The sequence below is a fragment of the Microtus pennsylvanicus genome, chromosome 22 (assembly GCF_037038515.1).
Source record: "Microtus pennsylvanicus isolate mMicPen1 chromosome 22, mMicPen1.hap1, whole genome shotgun sequence".
Classification (NCBI taxonomy): domain Eukaryota; kingdom Metazoa; phylum Chordata; class Mammalia; order Rodentia; family Cricetidae; genus Microtus; species Microtus pennsylvanicus.
The window spans coordinates 26,217,935-26,239,501 of NC_134600.1; the positions used below are offsets into that span (position 1 = coordinate 26,217,935).

A 21,567-nucleotide genomic window follows, 5' to 3' on the forward strand; every position below is an offset into this window, starting at 1 on the left:
AATCAACCACTTCTCCAAAAAGTACGTTTCTTTTGTTGGAAAGCACTACTTAAACCACAATCTGGGTGCCGAATGTGCTCATAGTTACTTGGATATCATAGCTCCTTTTAGTGAGCACTTTGAAATTATATGCGTATGTATGCATTATGTATGTATGTATATTTATATAAAACAATTGCCCATCATTTGGGAAGCAGAGGCTGGAGGATTTCTGAGTTCAAGACCAACCTGGTCTACCCATAGTGAGTTCCATAATAGCCAGAGCTATGTAGAGAGATCCTGTCTCCAAAAACAACAAAATGTATACTGATACTTCAGTTCCTATCAGTAACATTCATTTTTCCTTCCCCCTTTTCTTTGAAAGTGTTCTCCAACAGTAAGGAAAGATTTTCCATTTCTATTGCATTTTTACTTTATGCCTTTAAACTTGGGTGAGTCATAATTCAAAATTGCTAATCTATACCTCTAGTAGAAACAAGTGTATGACTACAGTTTGTAATAAAAATATATAGATAGTGCTTTTTCTCTTTAGCCTTATATACACATCACAATAGTGTTTTTCAAAGTTCCTTGTATTACTCTTTTCTTCCTTACCCTACCAGTGTCAATCTTCGTATTATACACTAATTCATGAACTGTTTCCATTTGGGTTTCTTCCTATGGTGATTCATTTTAATTTGATGAAATTAACTCTATGTGGACAGTTCTGCCAGTTGAGAGGTACATATACCTACACTGAAGTCACAATACAACTTAATATTTTTAAGAGTATCATAAATGAAGTCATATTTATGTACTCTTTCAAGTCTGCCTTCAATCGCCTTAACAAACTGTGCTTCCGATTTGGTTATGGTGTGTATTGAGGAATCTTATGATGTGTGTAAATGAGGAATATCACATCGAAGAGATGCGCAGTTTGCGTGCTCATCGATTAGAGGACATAGAGATTGTTTCCATTTGGGGTATTGAGATTCTCATTTTTCAAAACCAACACTTTGTGGCTTTGCTGATGATAAACTGGAGTACTGGGGATTGGTGGGTGTACTCGCAGGATAGAGACACAGAAACAAGCTCCAGAGGTCACATGCCCAGCTTACTAGTCAGGTGGTAGAGTTATAATTTGAACCCAGACAATTTAACTTCAGAGTCAGTGTTCTTAATCAGTACTTCTGCCCTCTGAAGATGAATGAAATGATTCCCTCTCATATAACACTGATCAGTAATATGAGTTCAACTGAAGATGGGTTTTGAAATCCTGGCATCACTGGGGATTTTCAAGACCATTTCAGTAAAATAGCAGAAGTGAAAGCCTGGTTTAAGAGAATGGATCGAAGTGAAGTGAAGAATTAAAGACAAAGAAAAGCTAGCTGTGTGATCTAGAAGAAAATTTGTGACAGCTGGCTTAGCATGTTGTTGTAAAGCAGCCTTGTGCTGAAGAGAAGTAGAGAGTTCCACATTATGAGAGTTTATGAATGGGTGATGATCACAGGTCAGAGTCCATTGTGAGCTTTTTACTGAAAAGTAGATGTAGGAAGTAATTAATGGATGTTCACCTTCCTAGATATGGACGGAGGGGGGAGGACCTAGGACTTACCACAGGGCAGGGAACCCTGACTGCTCTTTGGACTGGAGAGGGAGGGGGAGAGGAGTGGGGGGAGGGGGAGAAGGGTGGGAGGAGGGGGAGGGAAATGGGAGGCTGGGAGGAGGTGGAAACTTGTTTTTTTTTCTCCTTTTCTCAATAAAAAAAAGAAGAAGAAAAAGAAAATGTAAGGAGGTAACAAGCTTTCTGGCATAAATGTATTTCTGGAAGTGTCTTTCAAAAACAAAAGGCATCTGTATAAATTTTTATCAAAAAAAAACAAAAAAAAGTTATTTTAGTAGGAAAAACAATATCAAATCTCTGAAATGGCAGTGTGGTGAGGAAAGAGGTCCCAAATGTGGAAAGATGGGAGACTCAGAATATCCCAGGAGGTAAGAAGTAGCGGAGATGAAGTTTGGCAGGTGGGAACTGATTTGCAGTGTGGTTAGAATGTAATAGAGATTGGTCTAATTCACTGGAAAAGGTGCACTGAAAATGAAGGGAGTACCTTCGGCTTGAGTCCTGAGGTATGGAAGAAGTGAGTCATGCCTTCTATTGCAGAGAAGCTGCATTTTAATGCCAGGGTTAAGAAATGTGGGAAAGTGTGGATGTTATCAGACCTCTGATATTCTGAGATAGTCTGAAGTTTGGCGAGTACTCGATTAGGAATGTCATCATTTCTAGGAATTTGAAAGTATGGTTGTGCTTCTTTTTCTCTCCCCTTTCCCTCAAGGACCAGTCTTGCAAAGCGCACTGTGTAAGCCAGGGGTCTGAAATTCAGTTCATCACAAGATTCATACTCTAGAGGAGCTACAAAATGATGGGGGGGTGTACTCATAGAGTACTGGTACAAAAGAGAGAGGAAAAGCCATAAATCTGGAGTGTGTAAATACACAGAGGATATTGAGAAACAGAGGTGAGAGTAGAGCCGTAGGGGTAATTTCATAAAAGCTCCATGAGGAGTTACCAACAGTGTTGCAGACCAAGGAGAAGTTTGGGATGCTTAAAGTTTAGTGTCCTTTGTACGTTTCAGTATGGCAGTCACGATGAACCTGCTGAAAACAGTTTAATAGAGTGATACAGGAGAATTAAAAGTTGAGACTTACTTAGCAGTTGAAGAAATAAATCAATTTTGATTTATTTTTGGATAATTTTGATTTAGTTTGAATGAAAATTGAACTTGCATGAGAAGGGCAGAGTGGGATTTTCTCAGATGGAAATCAGATGAATTAGTAGTGATAGATGCAGGACAGAGCATCACTTTCTACCTAGTTCCTGGAGGGAAGGAAGACATAGAACCCCGAGCACTAGGGGACTGGATGGCTCTGCACCTGAGCTGGCCTCCACTAGAGATCATTGCAGGTGACTGTGAGGTACTGAATTCCATTGTAAAAGTCAGCCATGCCCAACCTGGTCCTGTTCTCAAAGGCCATTGACTGAAGGAGGTTCCCCATCGCTTCCCCCTTGTTTAAATAACTATATACACAAAGCTGTATACATATATAAATAAAAACATATCAAATATAAAAATTAGAATTAAAACCAGCATACATAATATTAAGCAAGAAACATATGCTAAATGTTTCAATAATTATTCTATCCTAAGGAGGAAGGTAACTATGACTATGTAGTCGTCAACCTCATCGAATGTTTGAGAAGGGAGATAATATTACTTGAGTAGGCAGGAAGTGCAATCAAGCAGCTTCCAAAATGTGTAGTAAATGACAGACAACTGGCCACCTGGGCAATCACCCCAAGTCTTATTTGCAACATTGGAGCAACCAACATTGGGAAAGGCCTAGAGTAACTGACAGACCATTTTTAGAGGCAGGAAAATTTTCTAAACTGTCTTACTCTGTCTTAGCAAAGTTTGTCAGTCTTTTTGTTTGTTTGTTTGTTTTTTGTTTTTGTTTTTGTTTTTCGAGACAGGGTTTCTCTGTGGCTTTGGAACTAGCTCTGTAGACCAGGCTGGTGTCGAACTCAAAGAGATCCGCCTGCCTCTGCCTCCCAAGTGCTGTGCTGGGATTAAAGGCGTGCGCCACCACCGCCCGGCTGTCAGTCTTTTTTCTTGTATCCTGCTTCTCCAGTCTGAATACCATACATTTTGTCAGTGGTCGAGGCATGGGTGCTTCCTTGCCCAAAGGCCAGTTTTTCCAAGAAGAAAACAAGCTCCAAGTGGAGTGTCTTCAGTGCTTAACATTTTCTCGGGAATAGATCTGTGTTGCCAGGAGCAATGGTGTCTCATGTCAGCAGAACCCTAAGTTATTTAAATTCCATATTCTATAGCTCTTTGAAGTGGTTGATGATTACAATCTCTTTGTATCTTAGTCTAACTGTAAGCATGACAAACATGGATAGCTGTTGACCTATTGTTCTTTATTTATTTATTTATTTATCTATTTATTTATTTATTATGTATACAATATTCTGTCTGTGTATGCCTTCAGGCCAGAAGAGGGCACCAGACGTCATTACAGATGGTTGTGAGCCACCATGTGGTTGCTGGGAATTGAACTCAGGACCTTTGGAAGAGCAGACAATGCTCTTAACCTCTGAGCCATCTCTCCAGTCCGACCTATAATTCTTGATACTAAGACTTCATATTAGATTATTAAACAATCTTTAAACAACACTACAGCAAATGAGGACAATGACCTCAAAATGTAAGCAATATATAAGTATCTTGATCAGAGTTAGAAATGAATAATGCAGTATGATATGTATATATATATATATATATATATCCTAAAATTGTGTCAATATACAAAAAATGTTTAAAGAAGAGGTAGAAACATGCATGCATACAATATGACAAATAACTTTGTATAGGTGTATAAATACTGTAAACAGAAATAGGAACATATTCAGCATAACAAATATAATTTGAATTTGTATTAGTATACAAGAATCTATACCAATGTAAATTGTCTATAAATAATAGCTCACAACTATTCATTCTATTACTCACTATTATTAGTATGAGTAAGCTCACATTAACTTACCTATTATCCCATTCAATTTCCTTTTTTTTTAAAGTGAGATCTCTAAGACTATAAAACTTCCACCCTAACCCCCAATTTCATATCAGTTATAATCATCCCCTAATTGCTGTCCCTACCCCTGAGGGCAAACTTTGTTGGGAGAAGGACTGTCATCTTCTAGAATTACTTCCAGCTGTCATGGGGCAAAGTTCTTTCTAAGGGATCCTGTAAAACTAAAATGATAGTTAGGTTCCAAGATTACTATCTGGTATAATTACAAATAGTCTGTGAGTAGTCCATAGGGTTTTTCTATAGTTCTTATTTAGAGTTCTGACCAGAATGTTGTAAGAAAGTGCACCATTTCAGTCAACCAGGTTGGAACCATCTTGAGCATCTGGTACCCCAAGCTAGTCTTAAAGTAGCGCTATCAGCGTCAGGATGTCATATGAACAAGGTGGAGTCGTTGGTGTGGGGCCACATCTTCATCAGGGAAACATTGAAGATTGATGCACGAAAATATACTGTTCATTGTGGAAATGTAAACATTATTCATGTAGACATATATTCAACAAAAGGTATGATATAGACAAAAATAGGTTCTTTCTGTTCCATACCAGATGGCTCCTAACATGAGACAGAAACTGAATTTTTTTTTTAATGCTTAGATTTAGAGAAGGATAGCCATTGTCTAACTCCAAAGCCAGCTTTGATATTTAAGTCAGTTATGACTATTATTCCACTGGGTAGTACGTGTGTGTGTGTGTGTGTGTGTAAAATGTTCAGAGATTTTTTTGTCCTGTAGATGACCTGTCCTCATAAATCATAATTATCTTTGCTCAGTGATCCTTTCTGGATAGTTACCTTTTCTTCTTTAGGCATCTAAATGCCCAGGGTCTCTTGACTTTTTGAAGATAAGAATTTTCCTGCACAGACAAGACCAGAACCTTGCCGCAAGCCTTATGATGTTTTCTTACCACCTGTATGATTGTCACTTCTGTGGATGAGCTATCATTTCTCTTTCTCAAGAGGTTTCTTCTTTTCAAATTGAATTTTTATTAATTTTGGTGATATCATAGCTTTTCTTGTGGAAACAGTGAAACCCCTTCCCCAGTGTCTCACATCTCCTGGTTTCCATTCTGAGGTCAACATGTCCTTGAAATACACCAGCTGGTTTAATTCAGAAGTTTTTTTCTATTATCCAATGTCTCTCTGTTGCCTTTAGCATTAAGAAAATTCAAGGTTAATAAAACATTATGCAACCTATTTTAGGGGTATTTTCCATCCCTTTCTGTTTGTTTAACATATCTTTATAGTTCAATTGTATCTTTCTATAACTGCCTGACCCGTAGGATTGTTTGGTATACCTGTAATATGCTTTGTATTATAATAAGCAAAAAACTTTCATTTTCTAGAGACATATACTGGACCATTATCTGTCTTTATTCATGCAGATATACCTGTGATGGCTATAACTTCTAATAAATGCATGATTACACAATCAGCCTTTTCAGAACTCAAGGCAGTTGCCCATTGAAAACCTGAATAAGTGTCAATAGTGTGGTGTACATATTTTAAATTTTCAAGTTCTGTAAAGTGGAACACATCCATCTGCCAGATTTTATTCCTTTGAGTACCCTTTGGGTTAGTCCCTGCTGGTAGCAGTATTTGGTTATAAAAAGAGCAAGTAGGACATCTCTTTATAATCTCCTTAGCTTGTTTCCATGTAATAGAAAACTTTCTTTAAACCTTTACTGTTAACATGATTTTTTTACGAAATTCTGAGGCCTTCAGCAAATTTCCAATCAATAATCGATCAATTTCAGCGTTACCTTGTACTTGAGGGCCTGGCAGACCCGTATGGGATTGGATGTGTGTTATGTATATGGGCAAAGCCTATTCCTAGTTGTATCTTGAACCTGAATGACTAATGAAGTTAATTAATTCTGCATCATCTGGTATAAATTCAGTGGTTTCAATATGCAAGACAATTTTTGTATATTGAGAATCAGTAACTATATGGAGAGGTTCTTTAAAATCCCTTAGTACCTATCTACACATAAATAAATACAACATGCCAAGGCTGTTTTTATATTTGTGTTTTGATCCATTTTCAGTTGGCTTCTAAGTTTCCTAATGATGATTGCCCAGCTTTAAATATTGCATAAATCAACTTTGTTTTCATTATTATTAAATTAATAAAGGCATTTGCTTCCTAAATAGGAAGTTATGCTCATGGTGCTCCAGATATTTATAACATAAAGCATACAAGTTTATTCTCAGCAGAAGTCTAAGTAGTTAATGTTCCAATCACCACTCACTTTCATACTTTGAATACATCAATTGGCTGAAGGAGTTCTTGCTTACAGGCAACCAAATTGCAATTAGTTTCAATTGAACATAATTATCTTTCTTCTTAGTCTCTTGGATGGATGGATGGATGGATGGATGGATGGACGGACGGACGGACGGACGGACGGACGGACGGACGGACAGACAGACAGACAGATAGATAGATAGATGAAAATACTCTCAATTTGAGAGTGAGGGAAACAGAAGGAAGGAGGGAGAAAACATAGGAGCAGCTGAAGGGAAGAAAGAAGGAACTGTGAAATGTAATTTGCTATAAGTAATGTAATAAAAATAAAATCCTATTTAAAAGAAGTGTAATGGAAAAAAATCTCTTAGTACCATGAGAATAGCATAAAGCTCTGCCTTTTGGACAGAATTATAAGAGCTTTGTTCCACTTTACTTAAATCTTGTGATTTGTAACCTGCCTTTCCTGACTTGTTGGCATGAGTTTAAAATCTCCAGGCTCCAGTTGTTGGTGTGTCACATACAATTGAGGAAAGAATCCAAGTAGTGTTCTTTATAAGATTAATTCTCTTACCTTTGTGATAATTGCTATTAATTTCTCCTAAAAAATTATCACAAGCTCTTTGCCAGGGTTCATTGTCTTCCCGTAATTTTTAATTTCATCAGTAATAAAAGGCACTATAATTTCTGTAGGGTCTATTCCTGCTAGTTGACGAAGTCTCAGTTTTCCTTTTATAATTATTCAGAGACCTTTTCCACATAAGTTTTTGATTTTTTATTTGGTTTATGTGGTAAAAAAAAATTTAAATGCTAAGATAATATCTTTCCTCCGCTTTAAAATTCTTCTAGAGGAAATTCTGGAAGGCAGTATGACTAGAATGCAATCAAGATTTGGGTTCACCCTATCCACTTGTGCCTCCTGTAATTTCAACCATAGTTAATTCTTTCTCAGCTTCAGCTGGTAATTCTCTGGGACTATTTAAGTCTTTGTCACCATCTGAGGTTTTGTTTAAATGAATTATTAGATGAGGTGTTATCCCAGCATCTGCTCTAGACTGAAAATGTCACCAAACAATCTGTGAAAGTCATTAAGAAACTGCAATTGGCCTCTTCTGATTTGTGCCTTGTGTATGCTAATTTTCTGTAAGCCTATTTTATAACCTAGGTAGTTGACAGAATCTCCTCTCTTTTTTTTTTTGGTTTTTTTTGTTTTGTTTTGTTTTGTTTCAGGAACAATTCGTAATCTCCATTTAGACAAAAACTTTCTTTACTTCTTCAAACATTCCTTCTAAAGTATCTACATTTGAATCAGATAGCAAAAATGTCATCCATGTAATGGTAAATTCATAAATGTATGTTTATATCTAAGGTTGTTTTATTGGGGACAATAATCAGCTCTATACTATAAATTAATAGCAAATGTGAATTAAGTCTAGATCTTCTAGAACTTGGTGAGTCAACAAAGTCTGACACATCACTTTGAGGCAGGACCAAGCCCCCGCTTACCTAGACTTTGCAAGGTATCCCTCCATAGGAAATAGGCTTCAAAATGCCAGTTTATGCACTAGGAATAAATACTGGTTCCACTGCCAGTGGCCCCACAGCCTGTCCAAGCCACACAACTGTCACCCACATTCAAAGTGCCTATTTCTGTCATATGCAGGTTCTCCAACTGTCAGTGTGGAGTCATTGAGCTCCCACTTGCTTAAGTCAGCTGTTTCTGTGGGTTTCCCCCATCATGGTCTTGACCCCTTTGCTCATATTATTGCTTCTTCCTCTGTTCGACTGGACTCCAGGAGCCCAGCCCAGTGTTTAGTGTGGATCTCTGTTTCTGCTTTTATCAGTTACTGGATGAAGTTTCCTTTGTGACAGTTAAGCTAGTCATCAATCTGATTGCAGGGGTAAGGGCAATTTTGGCATCCTCTCCACTATTGCTTAGATTCTTAGCTGTAGTCATCTTTGTGGATTCCTGGGAATTTCCTTGATGCCAGATTTCTTTCCCTCAACTCTACCTTCCAGATCCCTCACGTTCTCTTTCTCCCTTTCTCCCCTCCTCACTCTTCTTCCATCCTCCTCCCTCCCCCTATGCTCCCACTTTACTCAGGAGATCTTGTCTATTTCACCTTTCCAGGGGATTCATGTATGTCTCTCTTAGGGCGCTCCTTGTTTCCTGGCTTCTCTGGGATTGTGGGCTACAGGCTGGTTATCCTTTGCTTTTCGTCTAATATACACGTATGAGTGAGAACATATCATGTTTGTCTTTCTGGATCTGGGTTACTTCACACAGTATGAGTTTTTCCAGTTCTGTCTGTTTGCCTGAAAATTTCAAGATGTCATTGTTTCTGTAAATGTGCCACATTTTCTTTATCCATTCTTCAGTTGAGGGGCATCAAAGTTGTCTCCAGGTTCTGACTGTTATAAATAATGCATAGTGTGTGTGCATACATATATCTTTGTGTTGTTTCTTTATTGGTGTTTTGTTTGATGTATATGGGTGTTTTGCCTTTATGCATGTATACTACACACTCGCTGATGCCCACAGAGGCTTGAAGAGGGTCTCAGGGTAACTGGGTTTACATATGGTTATGAACTGCCATGTTAGTGCTGGGAATCACATCCCAGTTCTCTGCAAGAATAATAGCTGCTCCTAACCATGAAGCCATCTCTCCAGCCCCTAGTGTTGTAGTAATATGAGAGCGGCGGCAGGGTTGCGTCCCCAAACACCCCAGCCGCCTGCCCTGCCCGGCTAGCTTATGCCCCAAATAATTACACGGACACTGTATTCTTTTAAACACTGCTCTGGCCCATTTCTAATAATCTATGTAGCGCCCCTAGGTGCGCTTACCGGGAAGATTCTAGCCTAAGTCCATCCTGGGTCGGAGCTGGGGCTCTTCCCTGGAGCAGGTAGCATGGCGTCTCTCTGAAGGCGTCTGCTCTGGAGAGGAGAGCTGTCGAGTCTGACCTCACTTCCTCTTCCTCCCAGCCTTCCCTTCTGTTTACTCCACCCACCTAAGGGTGGGCCTATCAAATGGGCCTAACAGTTTCTTTATTGCTTAAACAATGAAATCAACAGATTGATGACACTCCCACATCACTTCCCCTTTTTCTGTTTAAACAAAAAAAAGGAAGGCTTTAACCTTAACATAGCAAAATTACATATAACAAAACAGTTATCAAGTAAAAGTTACATCAGAAACATTTATACATATAACAAAATTGACCGTAAATCTCTATCAATGCAAATTATTCATACCTATATCATTTCCCCCTTTAAATGTAAAAGAACGTTTATAAACCATATTTGGGAACATGGGCGCAGTTTTTTCTCTCCAAACTGCTTCCTGCTGAATGGGGGCGCTGTTAATCAGATTATTTAGGGTGTAACCTGTGTGCCAGGTTTATCTCAGTTGGCAGTTGAGCAAAGCAATTTTCTGAAGATGTTCACAGCAACCCTTCAGGAGGACGTGGTCCATCATACCAAATCGGAATAGAAGAAATCCATAGAGTCTCATCCTCTGTGAAAACAAAATAAGAAACTCCTTTCCAAAGCATCATGTCCTTAAACCCAAATTCTGAAATCATAATACCCTTATATCCATTCTGGTTTAGCTTGGCAGCCCATGTAATGAAATGTCTCTCTGTACTTAGCTCCTTCACAGTTAAAAATTTTAAAGAAAACACAATAATACAAAGAATCCAGACTCTCTGTGAATTTTTCATCTTTACGCGGCTTATTTTTACTCTATCACTTTACTTTATTCTGTCTCTTTAAAGACTTTACCTTTTTTTTTTAACCATTAACTTTATTCTCTATATTCCTTTTCTTCTCTCTCTCAAGCCTACGTACATTCATCCAACAGTGTGACTCGTTTAGCGGTCTGAATCTGTCCTATTGTGAATCTGCAATTTTTTACTATCCAGGAGCACTTTTGATTTGCGCCTTTAAATCACTAGGCGCTTAAGGATCTAAGCTGTGACATTCCTAGGTTAACTTTTTGCTTTTTGAGCGCATATCTGTAGACCAGGCTGTGTTTGAACTCTCAGAGATCCGCCTGTCTCTGCCTCCCAGGCATTGGGATTAAAGGTGTTTGCTACTACACCTTGAACTCACAGAGATCTGTTCGTCTCTGCCTTCTAGGCACTGGGATTAAAGGCGTGTGCTACCATGCCTTGAAGTCACAGAGGTCTATCTCCCCCTGCCTCCCAAGTGTTGGGATTAAAGGTGTGTACTAAGACACACGACAACTCTCTTCCTTTTTTTGTTTATTGCTTTAAGAACTTCAACTTTTAGTCTGCATATATTTCTAACACACAGTAAACCATTTAGAAATTTTCTCTGTCTTTGAATCTCTCTTTACTGTATATCTCTCTTTTTCTGACCACGTGAGTCTTTAATTTGCCAAGCAATCTCAGTAGGACTAAAGCCGTGGCTTTGCCAGCTAGATCCAGTCCATTCCTTAGCTTTCCAGCCTCATGGCGGATATACAGGCTGCAGCCATGTTTATAGCCACACCTCTATGGCATTCAAGGTCCCTGCCAGCCAGCAAGCTACAACAGACAACACTCAAGTCCTCTCTCGGTAGCCGGCCCTCCTGCCTCAGACAGTCAGAGTTTTCCCTGGCAGGATGGCCCAGAAAGCTGGCATTTTTAAACAGCGCAGCTTTTTTTTCCTGCTACGGCTGAAAACCGAAAAGCATGCGTTCAGCTTTTCGTCAACACCGTTTAAGTGTTTCGTGGCAGGACCTCTTAATGAGCTGCAGGGTTTTGCAGCTGAAGCTGAGTCAGGAAAATTTCAAAATGGAGGACATACCATTTTGTGCTAGCTCTGGGGCCACCAGGTAGGAGCGGCACTCAGCACTTTAATTCTGAGACTGAGCGTGCAGCACAGAAATTCTTTTCATCCAAGTAACATCCAAATCTGACAGGCAGAGCACTGCGCAGTCTAAAAACACGTCTCTGTATGGCGGCAGGAATCCGCCATGCTCTTCCGCCTGCCTAAGCCTGATTCTGCCTTCTGCCCAGGAGCAGGCGGGAAGCTCTGAGTCATCGTCAAGGTCTCAGAGCACTCTCCTTCCCATCTCAAGCGGGAACACAAACATAAAGCCAGAGTTTGCACTGGCGGCACAGCCCCAGGAAGCCACGCTTTGAAATGACACAGCGTTTTTTCTGCTGCTGTTGCTGAATCAGGAAATCTCTCTACAGCACGCCACCAACAAACAGCAAAAATCTGTGTTAAACGCTCTCTTCCTTATTTTTAAGCCTTCTCAGGTTTTTTAAGTGGGTTTAGTTAGCCACACGTCTGGGCGTCATTTGTAGTAATAGGGGCGCGGCGGCAGGGTTGCGTCCCCAAACACCCCAGCCGCCTGCCCTGCCCGGCTAGCTTATGCCCCAAATAATTACACGGACACTGTATTCTTTTAAACACTGCTCTGGCCCATTTCTAATAATCTATGTAGCGCCCCTAGGTGCGCTTACCGGGAAGATTCTAGCCTAAGTCCATCCTGGGTCGGAGCTGGGGCTCTTCCCTGGAGCAGGTAGCATGGCGTCTCTCTGAAGGCGTCTGCTCTGGAGAGGAGAGCTGTCGAGTCTGACCTCACTTCCTCTTCCTCCCAGCCTTCCCTTCTGTTTACTCCACCCACCTAAGGGTGGGCCTATCAAATGGGCCTAACAGTTTCTTTATTGCTTAAACAATGAAATCAACAGATTGATGACACTCCCACATCATAGTGTGTTTAGTTTCTTACTTTAATCTCTGTTCCTGGTTATAAAGGAATGCTTTTTATAGACTTTCATTTTATATAAATATAAGCAGGTGTGCCTGCTTCTGTAAATGGGCAAAAGCAATAAAACATATTTTGGACTATTTTAATTGAGGGTCTTCTTCATGAACATGGATTGATAAAGTTTATCATCAGTTACTGCACTGTTATTGTCTTAGTCACTGTTCATTTGCTGTGAAGGGACACTGTGACCAAGACAACTCTCACAAAAGAAAGTATTTGATTGGGTGCTAGCTTACATTTTCAGAGTCTTTTGTCTTCGTGGTGGGGAGGATGGCAGAAGGCATGGCATGGTGCTGGAGAAATCGCTACAAGCTATAGCCTAGTCTGCAAGTGGGCGCTGGGGAAGCATGTGTTTTTGAAACCTCAGCGCCCAATCCCAGTACTCCAATAAGGCCACACCTCCTAATCCTTCTAATCCATTTCAAATAGTTCTACTCCCTGGTGACTGAGCATTCAAATATTTGAACTTGTGAGGATCATTCCTATTCAGACCACCACATTTATCAAGAATCTTTCTCCATGCTAAATCATCCTGATCTGTTACATATTCTTCCTCTTTTCCTTTACCTGTGTGCTTAATTCTTACGCCAACATAAGTGTTACAGTATATGAAGAATATTTTTTTTACCTACATGGTTTTGTTCTTTCTTTAGAAATGAGAAACAGAATGACAGAGTATCAAAGTAAACTAATTGCAGAGAAAATAAGGAAAGAATTTTTTTTAAGGAAAGAATATTTTAAGGGAGAATTTTTATGCTGAACACGTATCTTCTGAAACCTCATTAAAATCACAGTAGAGAGGCTGAGATAATGCTCAGTGTATAAGAATACTCTCAGGCCCAATCACAAGAACCTGAGCTTGAACCACCAGTGACTATGTAAACATCCAGGCGTGGCCCCATTCTTCTATAATCCCTGTTCTGGAGAGAGACTGGAGACAGGAGGATTACTTAGTCCTCCTAGCCAAATTCAGTAGAGACCATCTCGAGTAGTAAGGCAGAGAACAGTGGACTCCAAGTTCTCCTCTGGTTTCAAAATCTTTTAAGAGTAAATTAAATGCAGGGCCAAGAAGGTGGCTCCCTGGTTACAGCACCTGCACACAAGTACAAAGGTCTGAGTTGATCCCCAGAACTCACAAAGTACAAGTTAGGTCTGGTGACTCATCTGTAATTCCAGTCCCAGCAGACAGGGGACCCTAGAGCATACAATGTAGCAAGGCAAGCCACATTGGCAAACTCGGTCTGATAGAGGAACTCTGCTTCAACAAGGATGGAAGAGTAATTCAGATGATTCCTGACTTCTGCCTTGGGCTTCCACCTACACACACACAGAGAGAGAGAGAGAAATTACATTTCACTGCAGCAGTAATAGCGTTATTCCTCCATCTTATATAGATGAGAAGACACTTCCAGCAACTGGAGGGCATAAGCATCTGTAGCCAGCAAGAACTCCCAGCATGTAGACACCTCTCTGCTTCACTGCTCCCAACCAGAGCCATCACCCTTAGGTCCTGGACTTTCTATGAAGAGTCTCTCTGTCTCTGTCTGTCTGTCTCTCTCTCTCTCTGTCTCTCTCTCTCTCTCTCTCTTCCTCCCTCACTCACTCCCTCCCCTGTGTGTAGGGGTGGTGGTCATGGTCTTCTGATTTTGTTTTTCTTGCCCTGCTTACTAGTTTGCTAGGAAAGATTTGAATACCAGCACAGACTATGAAATGAGAGTGACTGTGAAATCAGTTTTTATGGTATTACCTCTTTCTTTAGTGTACGTTTTTCCATTTAGATATAGTTTTCTTGTGGGTTTCACATATTTAGTTACAGAATAAAAAAAAAACAAGCATCAAAATGAATGTCTGTTACTTAAAGCAACTTTCATTGTTGAGAATCTTTTGTCAGGATTATTTTTAAGTAAGTTATTTATCTTTTAAAATTGTGAGTGACTGCCTCACTCACAGTTGCCTCAGTGTCTGCAGCTGCGGAGATGGGCTGTTGATCATGACCAACACGGGCTTTTAGTCAGGACCCGTGGGCTGCTGTCGGCAATGTGATTGCTAACTAACATATGTAATACAGCTTTAAAAGGAAATTGTCCTTGACATGCACTCTAGAAACTGAAAATGGGTTGTAGCCAAAATATGTGTAAGCCAGTGGCTTCTTAAATGTCTTGTTTCTAAGGAGATATAGCACAGGTTCTAATTCAGTTTTTCAGAACTGATGATTTTTGATGTGCTTGAATTAGAAATGTGAACACAATCATACGTTCTATTTTATATTCTTAAAGCAGCATTCTAGTGGGGACAGAAAACGCTAGCTTATCTCCAAAGCATTATAAACTTGTTTAAATACCCTTTTCAAAGCTCTAAAGTGGGACTTGGATCCTGTTAGGCAGGCTTTTGTGTTGGCGTCCTTACTCACGTCCTACCTGTCCACATACCTGTAGGTACAGACTTTAACCACACCCTCTGTGCTAGCCTGTTCCGCCTTTGGCTCAGCGTGGGGTTATTTGAATAGCTCAGTTGAGAGGAGCTTTTCTTTTTGAATGGTGAGGCTGGAAGAGCTAGAGAAAGTCAGCAGCATTTCTCAAGTGCTGCCATGAAGATTTACAAGCTGACCTCGCCTGCAAGATCTTCTTGGAAGGCCTGCTTATTACCTTAGACACATTGGATACTGAGAACAGTTCTATTGCTTGGCTAATTAGATCCTTGTTTTATTCTTTTCATTTGTCGAGGATTTAATTATTCTAGTTGGAACTATATTTTTTGTTTGTTGCATTTACTATTGGGTTGTGGGGGTTTTCTTCTATTTTGGTTTTTGACTTGATGGATTTTGTGGGATAGTTTTTTTGTTTTAAGCTAAATTTTTGTATCAGCTTTTTGTTGTTGTATTTCTATGAATTATAATTTACTTGTAAATACTAAAGAAAATTTTGTACTAGTATAGAATGTCTTGATAAATTCAAAGGAACTTTAATGTAGTAAGTATAAAGAAAACTGATGGAGCAGAAGAAGCTCGGCACCTCATATAGAATGGATTCTTCCAGGACCTATTTGACCACTGTCCAGCTCAGTGGCTCCTCATTGGAAGAACAGGAGGTAGACTTTTATGAAGTTGAATCTCGTATACCTTTGCCGTATCCTTATCCTCTGTCTGAACATTTGGATGAAAAGAACTCAGTAATTATCAACATTTCTATTTTTCATTTTATTCACAAAAGAAATGGACACATATTAAAACTTATTTCTAAAATTTCACTGCCCACCCCTCCTTATTCAGTAAGTATACAGTAGTACTTTAATAATGTAGTGCACTGTAATGAGTTGAAAATGTCACTGTCTTTATAGAGGGTGACTGGACCAGACACTAGTTTGACTATCTTGGGTATTACTGCTCACACACCTGAGGTGGGCAGAAGTGGTAAATTTGTTCCTCAGACCACAACTTCACTGCTTTTGACTTAAGATAGTACAATAAGCTAAATATTACATTTCTTCAGTACCAGTCAAGCTATTTAAAAAGAGCTTTCCAGTCCTTAACAGTGTGTGTTTGTAATACTGGTCCAAAATAAGAAGAAAAAAAAATCAGTGAATGTCTGTGAGAAAATGGGTTTTATGCTGCCTAAGATTGCCTAGGGAATTGCTGTGCCACTTGGGGATGTGATAGCCCTATTGGCCATAGCTATAGACATAGTAAAGGGAACTTGTATTCTGAATGCTTTTTACGACCGCAGGGACTTGTTTTCTGTCTTAATAAGCTTTTTAATTTCATAGAGAAATAACCTTTTTAGCTTTTAACATGAAGTATATTTTGTGAACACTCCTAAGATCAAATGCTCAGTGTAAAAATGCCTGCATGTTCAGGACTTCTGGTTCATAGCATCTTTAAATATGTTGTGAACATTCTCTATGGGCTATTTAGCATTTTTATGACTTGCATGGCTTTATAAGTCGTAGCTAATATTTACAGTGCCAGATGATTTTAAGAATAGTTTTGCTGCCTCACTAACAATTTTTAAAGTGACAGAATATTTACTAATGCTTTTTTTTGACACTGTTTGCTGAAAAGTTAAAACTCTGAATTTCATTTTATTTTTTATATGTATTGCATGCTGTTGCCCATGGTAGGGATCAGTCATGCTCTACCTGTGGGGAAGAAATTCAAGTCTTAATTATTGAGATGAAAATTTGAAGAGGATCTTTTATTCCAGTGAAGTACGAACCCAGTGTGTTATCCTAATTTGTTTCATAGCTTTGTTTTGTTTTATTGCTTCAAAGTTTTTGTTTTGCTTTTTCTTGTTCTTGTTGTAAATTTCTGTGTATACTGTTATGCTAACTAGCTTAAATCTTGTGAAATGAGAGATAAAAGCAAGGGTTTGGCAGTTCATTCATGTAAAGCAGGATTTTATTTTGTTTAAATCCTCTATTGAATTTCTGTAATAAACCTGAAATGTGGAAAGAAATGCACCTGTTTTGGTTACAATCTGAACTCTTAGAGAGTTCCAACTTTTATTAGTTTCCTGGAGAGATTTACATGTGCATATGCAGAAATGATGGAGACTTTTGGTTACAATCTGAACTCTTAGAGAGTTCCAGCTTTTATTAGGTGACAGTTAGTTTCCTGGAGAGATTTACATGTGCATATGCAGAAGTGATGGATACTTTTGGAAATAGCTGTTGCAGCTAACTTTAAAAAGGTATTTGTGTACGGATGAGTTCATACTTTCTGGTCATGTTTCTTTACAATCTAAGTAAATGTATTTTGCATTTAAAAAGAATAAATCCTTTTCCCAATTAAATGTGTTTATATAAAAGTTTTATCCTTTTTGGTGATATTTTCCATTTCATATGAATTCTCATTGAAATAATGTTTTAAGTGATATTTTAAGTGTCTTATTAAAACAAGAATAATTACATGTGGCTCTTTGGACTTTTACTTAGAACAGTGGTTCTCAACCTGTGGATCTCAACCCCTTTGGGGATCAAATGACCCTTTCATAGGGATTGCCTAAGACAATTGAAAACCAGATTTATATTACAATTCATAACAACAAAATTACAGTTATGAAGTAGCAATGAAAATAACTTTAGGATTGGGGGCACTGCAACATAAGGAACTGTACTAAAGGGTGGCAGCATTGGAAGGTTGAGAACCATTCATTTAAAGTGATCGTAAGCTTTAGTGACACTATGGTCTATGTCTTTCCATAAATAGTACTCAGATGTGAAGCACAAAAAGAATATTAAGTATTATATATGAATGCATTATTAATATAATTAAATATGTCATTGTTTTAATATATTGGTTGTTTATTATCTTTACTATCTTTAGAATTATATAGTTATTTTAATATTAATGTGTTTTATGATACATTACTTCTATCTAAGCTAGAAACTACTATATTTGGTTGTATTTTAAATTTAGAACTTAGTAGTTATATCTTGGAGTTTCACAGAGTACATGTAAATTCCAAGATCCCCAAGCCTTGCTGTGGCTCTGCTGTAGACACATGCAGCTACTTGTTTTTGAAAGCTTCCGATTGGTACTGATGAAGACAGGTGATGAGGACAGCCCTTCAGAGGCCAGATGACACAAGCAGGGTCACTGCCTTTTTTGGGAGTTCACACCACTGACCCAGTAACAGCGACCATTTACCTACTGCTTCAAATCTGTGGCTCCAGTCCCGTCTGCCATCTCTGCCACCCATGAGTCTTTATGCTCTTAGCACTTGAAGGGCACTAGATTTTTAATGTTTCTGTCGTCCAAGGTTTTTCCATAAGCTGAATATCTTCAGATGCTTTAACGTTTTTACAAATTCTTTCCAAAAGTATGATGCTTCTATTTAATACACACGTGTTACAATTTTATTTATTGCTGTCCTGTGATTTTGTTTCTGATGCCATGTGTTAGTATACAGTCAGTACTGAAGATGTTAACAGTCAGATGTTGAAGTGGAAGTCTGTAGGAATACAGAGAGCTTTGCCTCACTAGCTCTATCCCTGTTGTATGACAATGTTTGTCCACTGATCTAAAGTCAGATTCAGATGCATATTCCATAGCTCCATGAAACTGGCCTAGATCCCTTACAGAACGTGGCATACAGCAAACGTATGTATTTGCCTTGACTTATCCTACCTGCTGTTAACATGTGCTGCAAGTGTTTGACTGTAATTTAATGTCTTTATTTGGGATCCTTTTTTATTGTTTTGCTTGTTTACAAGAAATAATACTGAATTCCCAATACTTACCTTCCTTTGTGTTCTCTTGCCCTCCTGGTTTAGCTTGAACATGCGAAAGTTACACAGACCCAGTTGGTGTGTGAAACGGTTAGACAAAAACAGGAAGCAGAGGAGTCACTTAGATGCATAGAAGAACTCCAGGAGCGACTTCAGGATGAGTCCAGCGCCAGAGAGCAGCTGGCTGTGGAGCTGAATAGAGCCGAAAGTAAGTGCCTTGCCTCTGGTCACTGAGACAGGAGATGTTTCAGTCCTAAAATAGAGACTTGGATGCATATTCTGGTTTGTAAACCCCCAGTCTAACTTAAAGTGAACTTTGAAAAATGGCTATAGTTTGTCCTCTGAGTTTCCCTAAGCAGTTAAAAAAATTTAAGAATGCACACACACGAGCCGGGCAATGGTGGCACACGCCTTTAATCCCAGCACTCGGGAGGCAGAGGCAGGCGGATCTCTGTGAGTTCGAGACCAGCCTGGTCTACAGAGCTAGTTCCAGGACAGGCTCCAAAGCCACAGAGAAACCCTGTCTCGAAAAACCAAAAAAAAAAAAAAAAAAAGAATGCACACACACACATTATAAAAAGAATCTATAGAATTATAGATAACATTAAAAAGTTATGTGATTAAAAAGTAGATGATGGTGAGTCTGAGATAATTCCTTAAAAACGAGAAACTAAGGTTTCTATTTGTATGGTATAAGGTCATTATTAAATGTGGTCACAGACTTTAACCTCTAAAACCCTCTTCTAGTCTCTGTGACTATTGAGGGTTTTGGCCTTTTAGAATTGTTATGTCAACCTTCTCTAATATATTTAAAACGTGACCCAATTCACAAGCTGTATTTTAACTAGTCTCTGTGACTATTGAGGGTTTTGGCCTTTTAGAATTGTTATATCAACCTTCTCTAATATATTTAAAATGTGATCCAATTCACAAGCTGTATTTTAACTAGTCTCTGTGACTATTGAGGGTTTTGGCCTTTTAGAATTGTATGTCAACCTTCTCTAATATATTTAAAATGTGATCCAATTCACAAGCTGTATTTTAAGCTCCCAGGAGCCTGTCTGTTTCTGTCTGTTTGATAAACTGAACTGCATATGTGTGTTGTGGTACTTTAGTATAACAAGTACTAGACAGTTTAGATAGATTCCGTGTTTATGTGCAGTGAACAAGAACAATTACTGAAAATGACAGTAAAGCTCAGCAGCAGGCTTTCAATAGGATGGAGTGATAGAAAGTTTGCTCACAGGATGTCTTTATTGTTAATACCTAATGCTTAGCTTGGCCTAGACACACACATCTGCAATCTCAACACTTAGAAGGCTGAGGTAGGAGGATCACAATGTTCAAGGCTAGCATAGGGTATAATAGTGAGACCGTATCTCAAAAAACAAAACCTGATCATAAATTTAAATTAGAAGCAATTCCATTCTCCTGCTTTGTGTCTTGTAGATATTATCGATGGATATTCAGATGAAAAACTTGCTTTTGAAAGAGAAATTCAGGAAAAATCGTATGTGATAGATCATCTAGAGCAGCAATTGTTACATGCGAACCAGAGACTGCAAGAATTGGAAGCTGAGCAACAGCAAGTGCAGGAGGAGAGAGAGCTGCTGTCCAGGCAGAAGGCGGCGATGAGAGAGATGGCAGGCCCAGTGGAGCAGCGTATGTACTGAGACTTTGTATCATATAGTTCCTCTTCTATTTTTCTTCTTCAGATGCTCATGCGACAGACAATCCTCTTAAGTGCCGTTATTTATATATTTTATATACAAACTTGAAAAATCTTAAGAAAATATACTTTAAAAGCAAATGAGTTATTAGCCATTTTTATGGAATCATTTTCTATTTTGCCTTTTAAGGATACTAACTTTTAGCAGGAAAAGATATTTATTTATGCTCTAACATCTTATCAAAAAGAAAAAAGCTGAAAGTAATGAGGCTGTGTGTTTTAGAAATGGATACAACAGAGTTCTTTTAGTAGGAGACTGATGTAGATGGGTCTTCATCTATGTGTTACTTTCATTGGTCAGGTAAAGAAACTGCCTTGGCCTTTGATAGGACAGCAGCTTAGATAGGCGGCGTAGACAGAACAGAATGCTGGGAAGAAGGGAAGTGAGGCAGACGCCATGCCTCTCCTCTCTGAGACAGACGCAGGTTTAGATATTTCCTGGTGCTACACAGATTACTAAATATGGGTTAAAGCGAGATGTGAGAATTAGCCAATAAGAGGCTGAAACTAATGGGCCAGGCAGTGTTTAAATGAGTACAGTTTCCGTGTAATTATTTTGGGTAAAGCTAGCCGGTGGCTGTGAGCCTGGCGGCTTGAAGCGGCCCGCTGCTCCTTCTACAGGAGACAGGTGATGAAAATGTTATCAACACTGATCTGGTGCTGGTCATGAGCAGGTGTAGGCTATGTGAGCCTGCAAGCCCCAGAGACCCAGCAGATATCTGACATCCCCTTCAGGGGGAGTCAAAGAACATTTAACTTCATAATAGCTAATTTTTACATCTTGATTTTAAAGCTTGTTGAGTGGTGAATATCTGTGTTTGTGACCATGAACTCTGACTCCTGTTTATCACACCCTCTTTGATTTTAAATGCACAGTTGGGATCTATATACTTGCTTAGAAATAAAACTTACATTTGTGTGTGTGTGGGGGGGGGAAGATGGCTCAGATTAGTTTG

General features: G+C 38.9%; 1 protein-coding gene across 3 annotated transcripts in view; it reads left to right on the forward strand.

The window, feature by feature from the left end:
* The window catches only part of Akap9 (A-kinase anchoring protein 9), a 123,964-nt gene that overhangs the window by 64,917 nt on the left and 37,480 nt on the right, over nucleotides 1–21,567 (forward strand). For all 3 annotated transcript variants that reach the window (XM_075956379.1, XM_075956380.1, XM_075956381.1), the window contains exons 22-23: nucleotides 18,928–19,090; nucleotides 20,332–20,544. In XM_075956379.1, coding sequence (XP_075812494.1) covers nucleotides 18,928–19,090; nucleotides 20,332–20,544 — 376 coding nt within the window. The remainder of the gene's footprint in view (nucleotides 1–18,927; nucleotides 19,091–20,331; nucleotides 20,545–21,567) is intronic.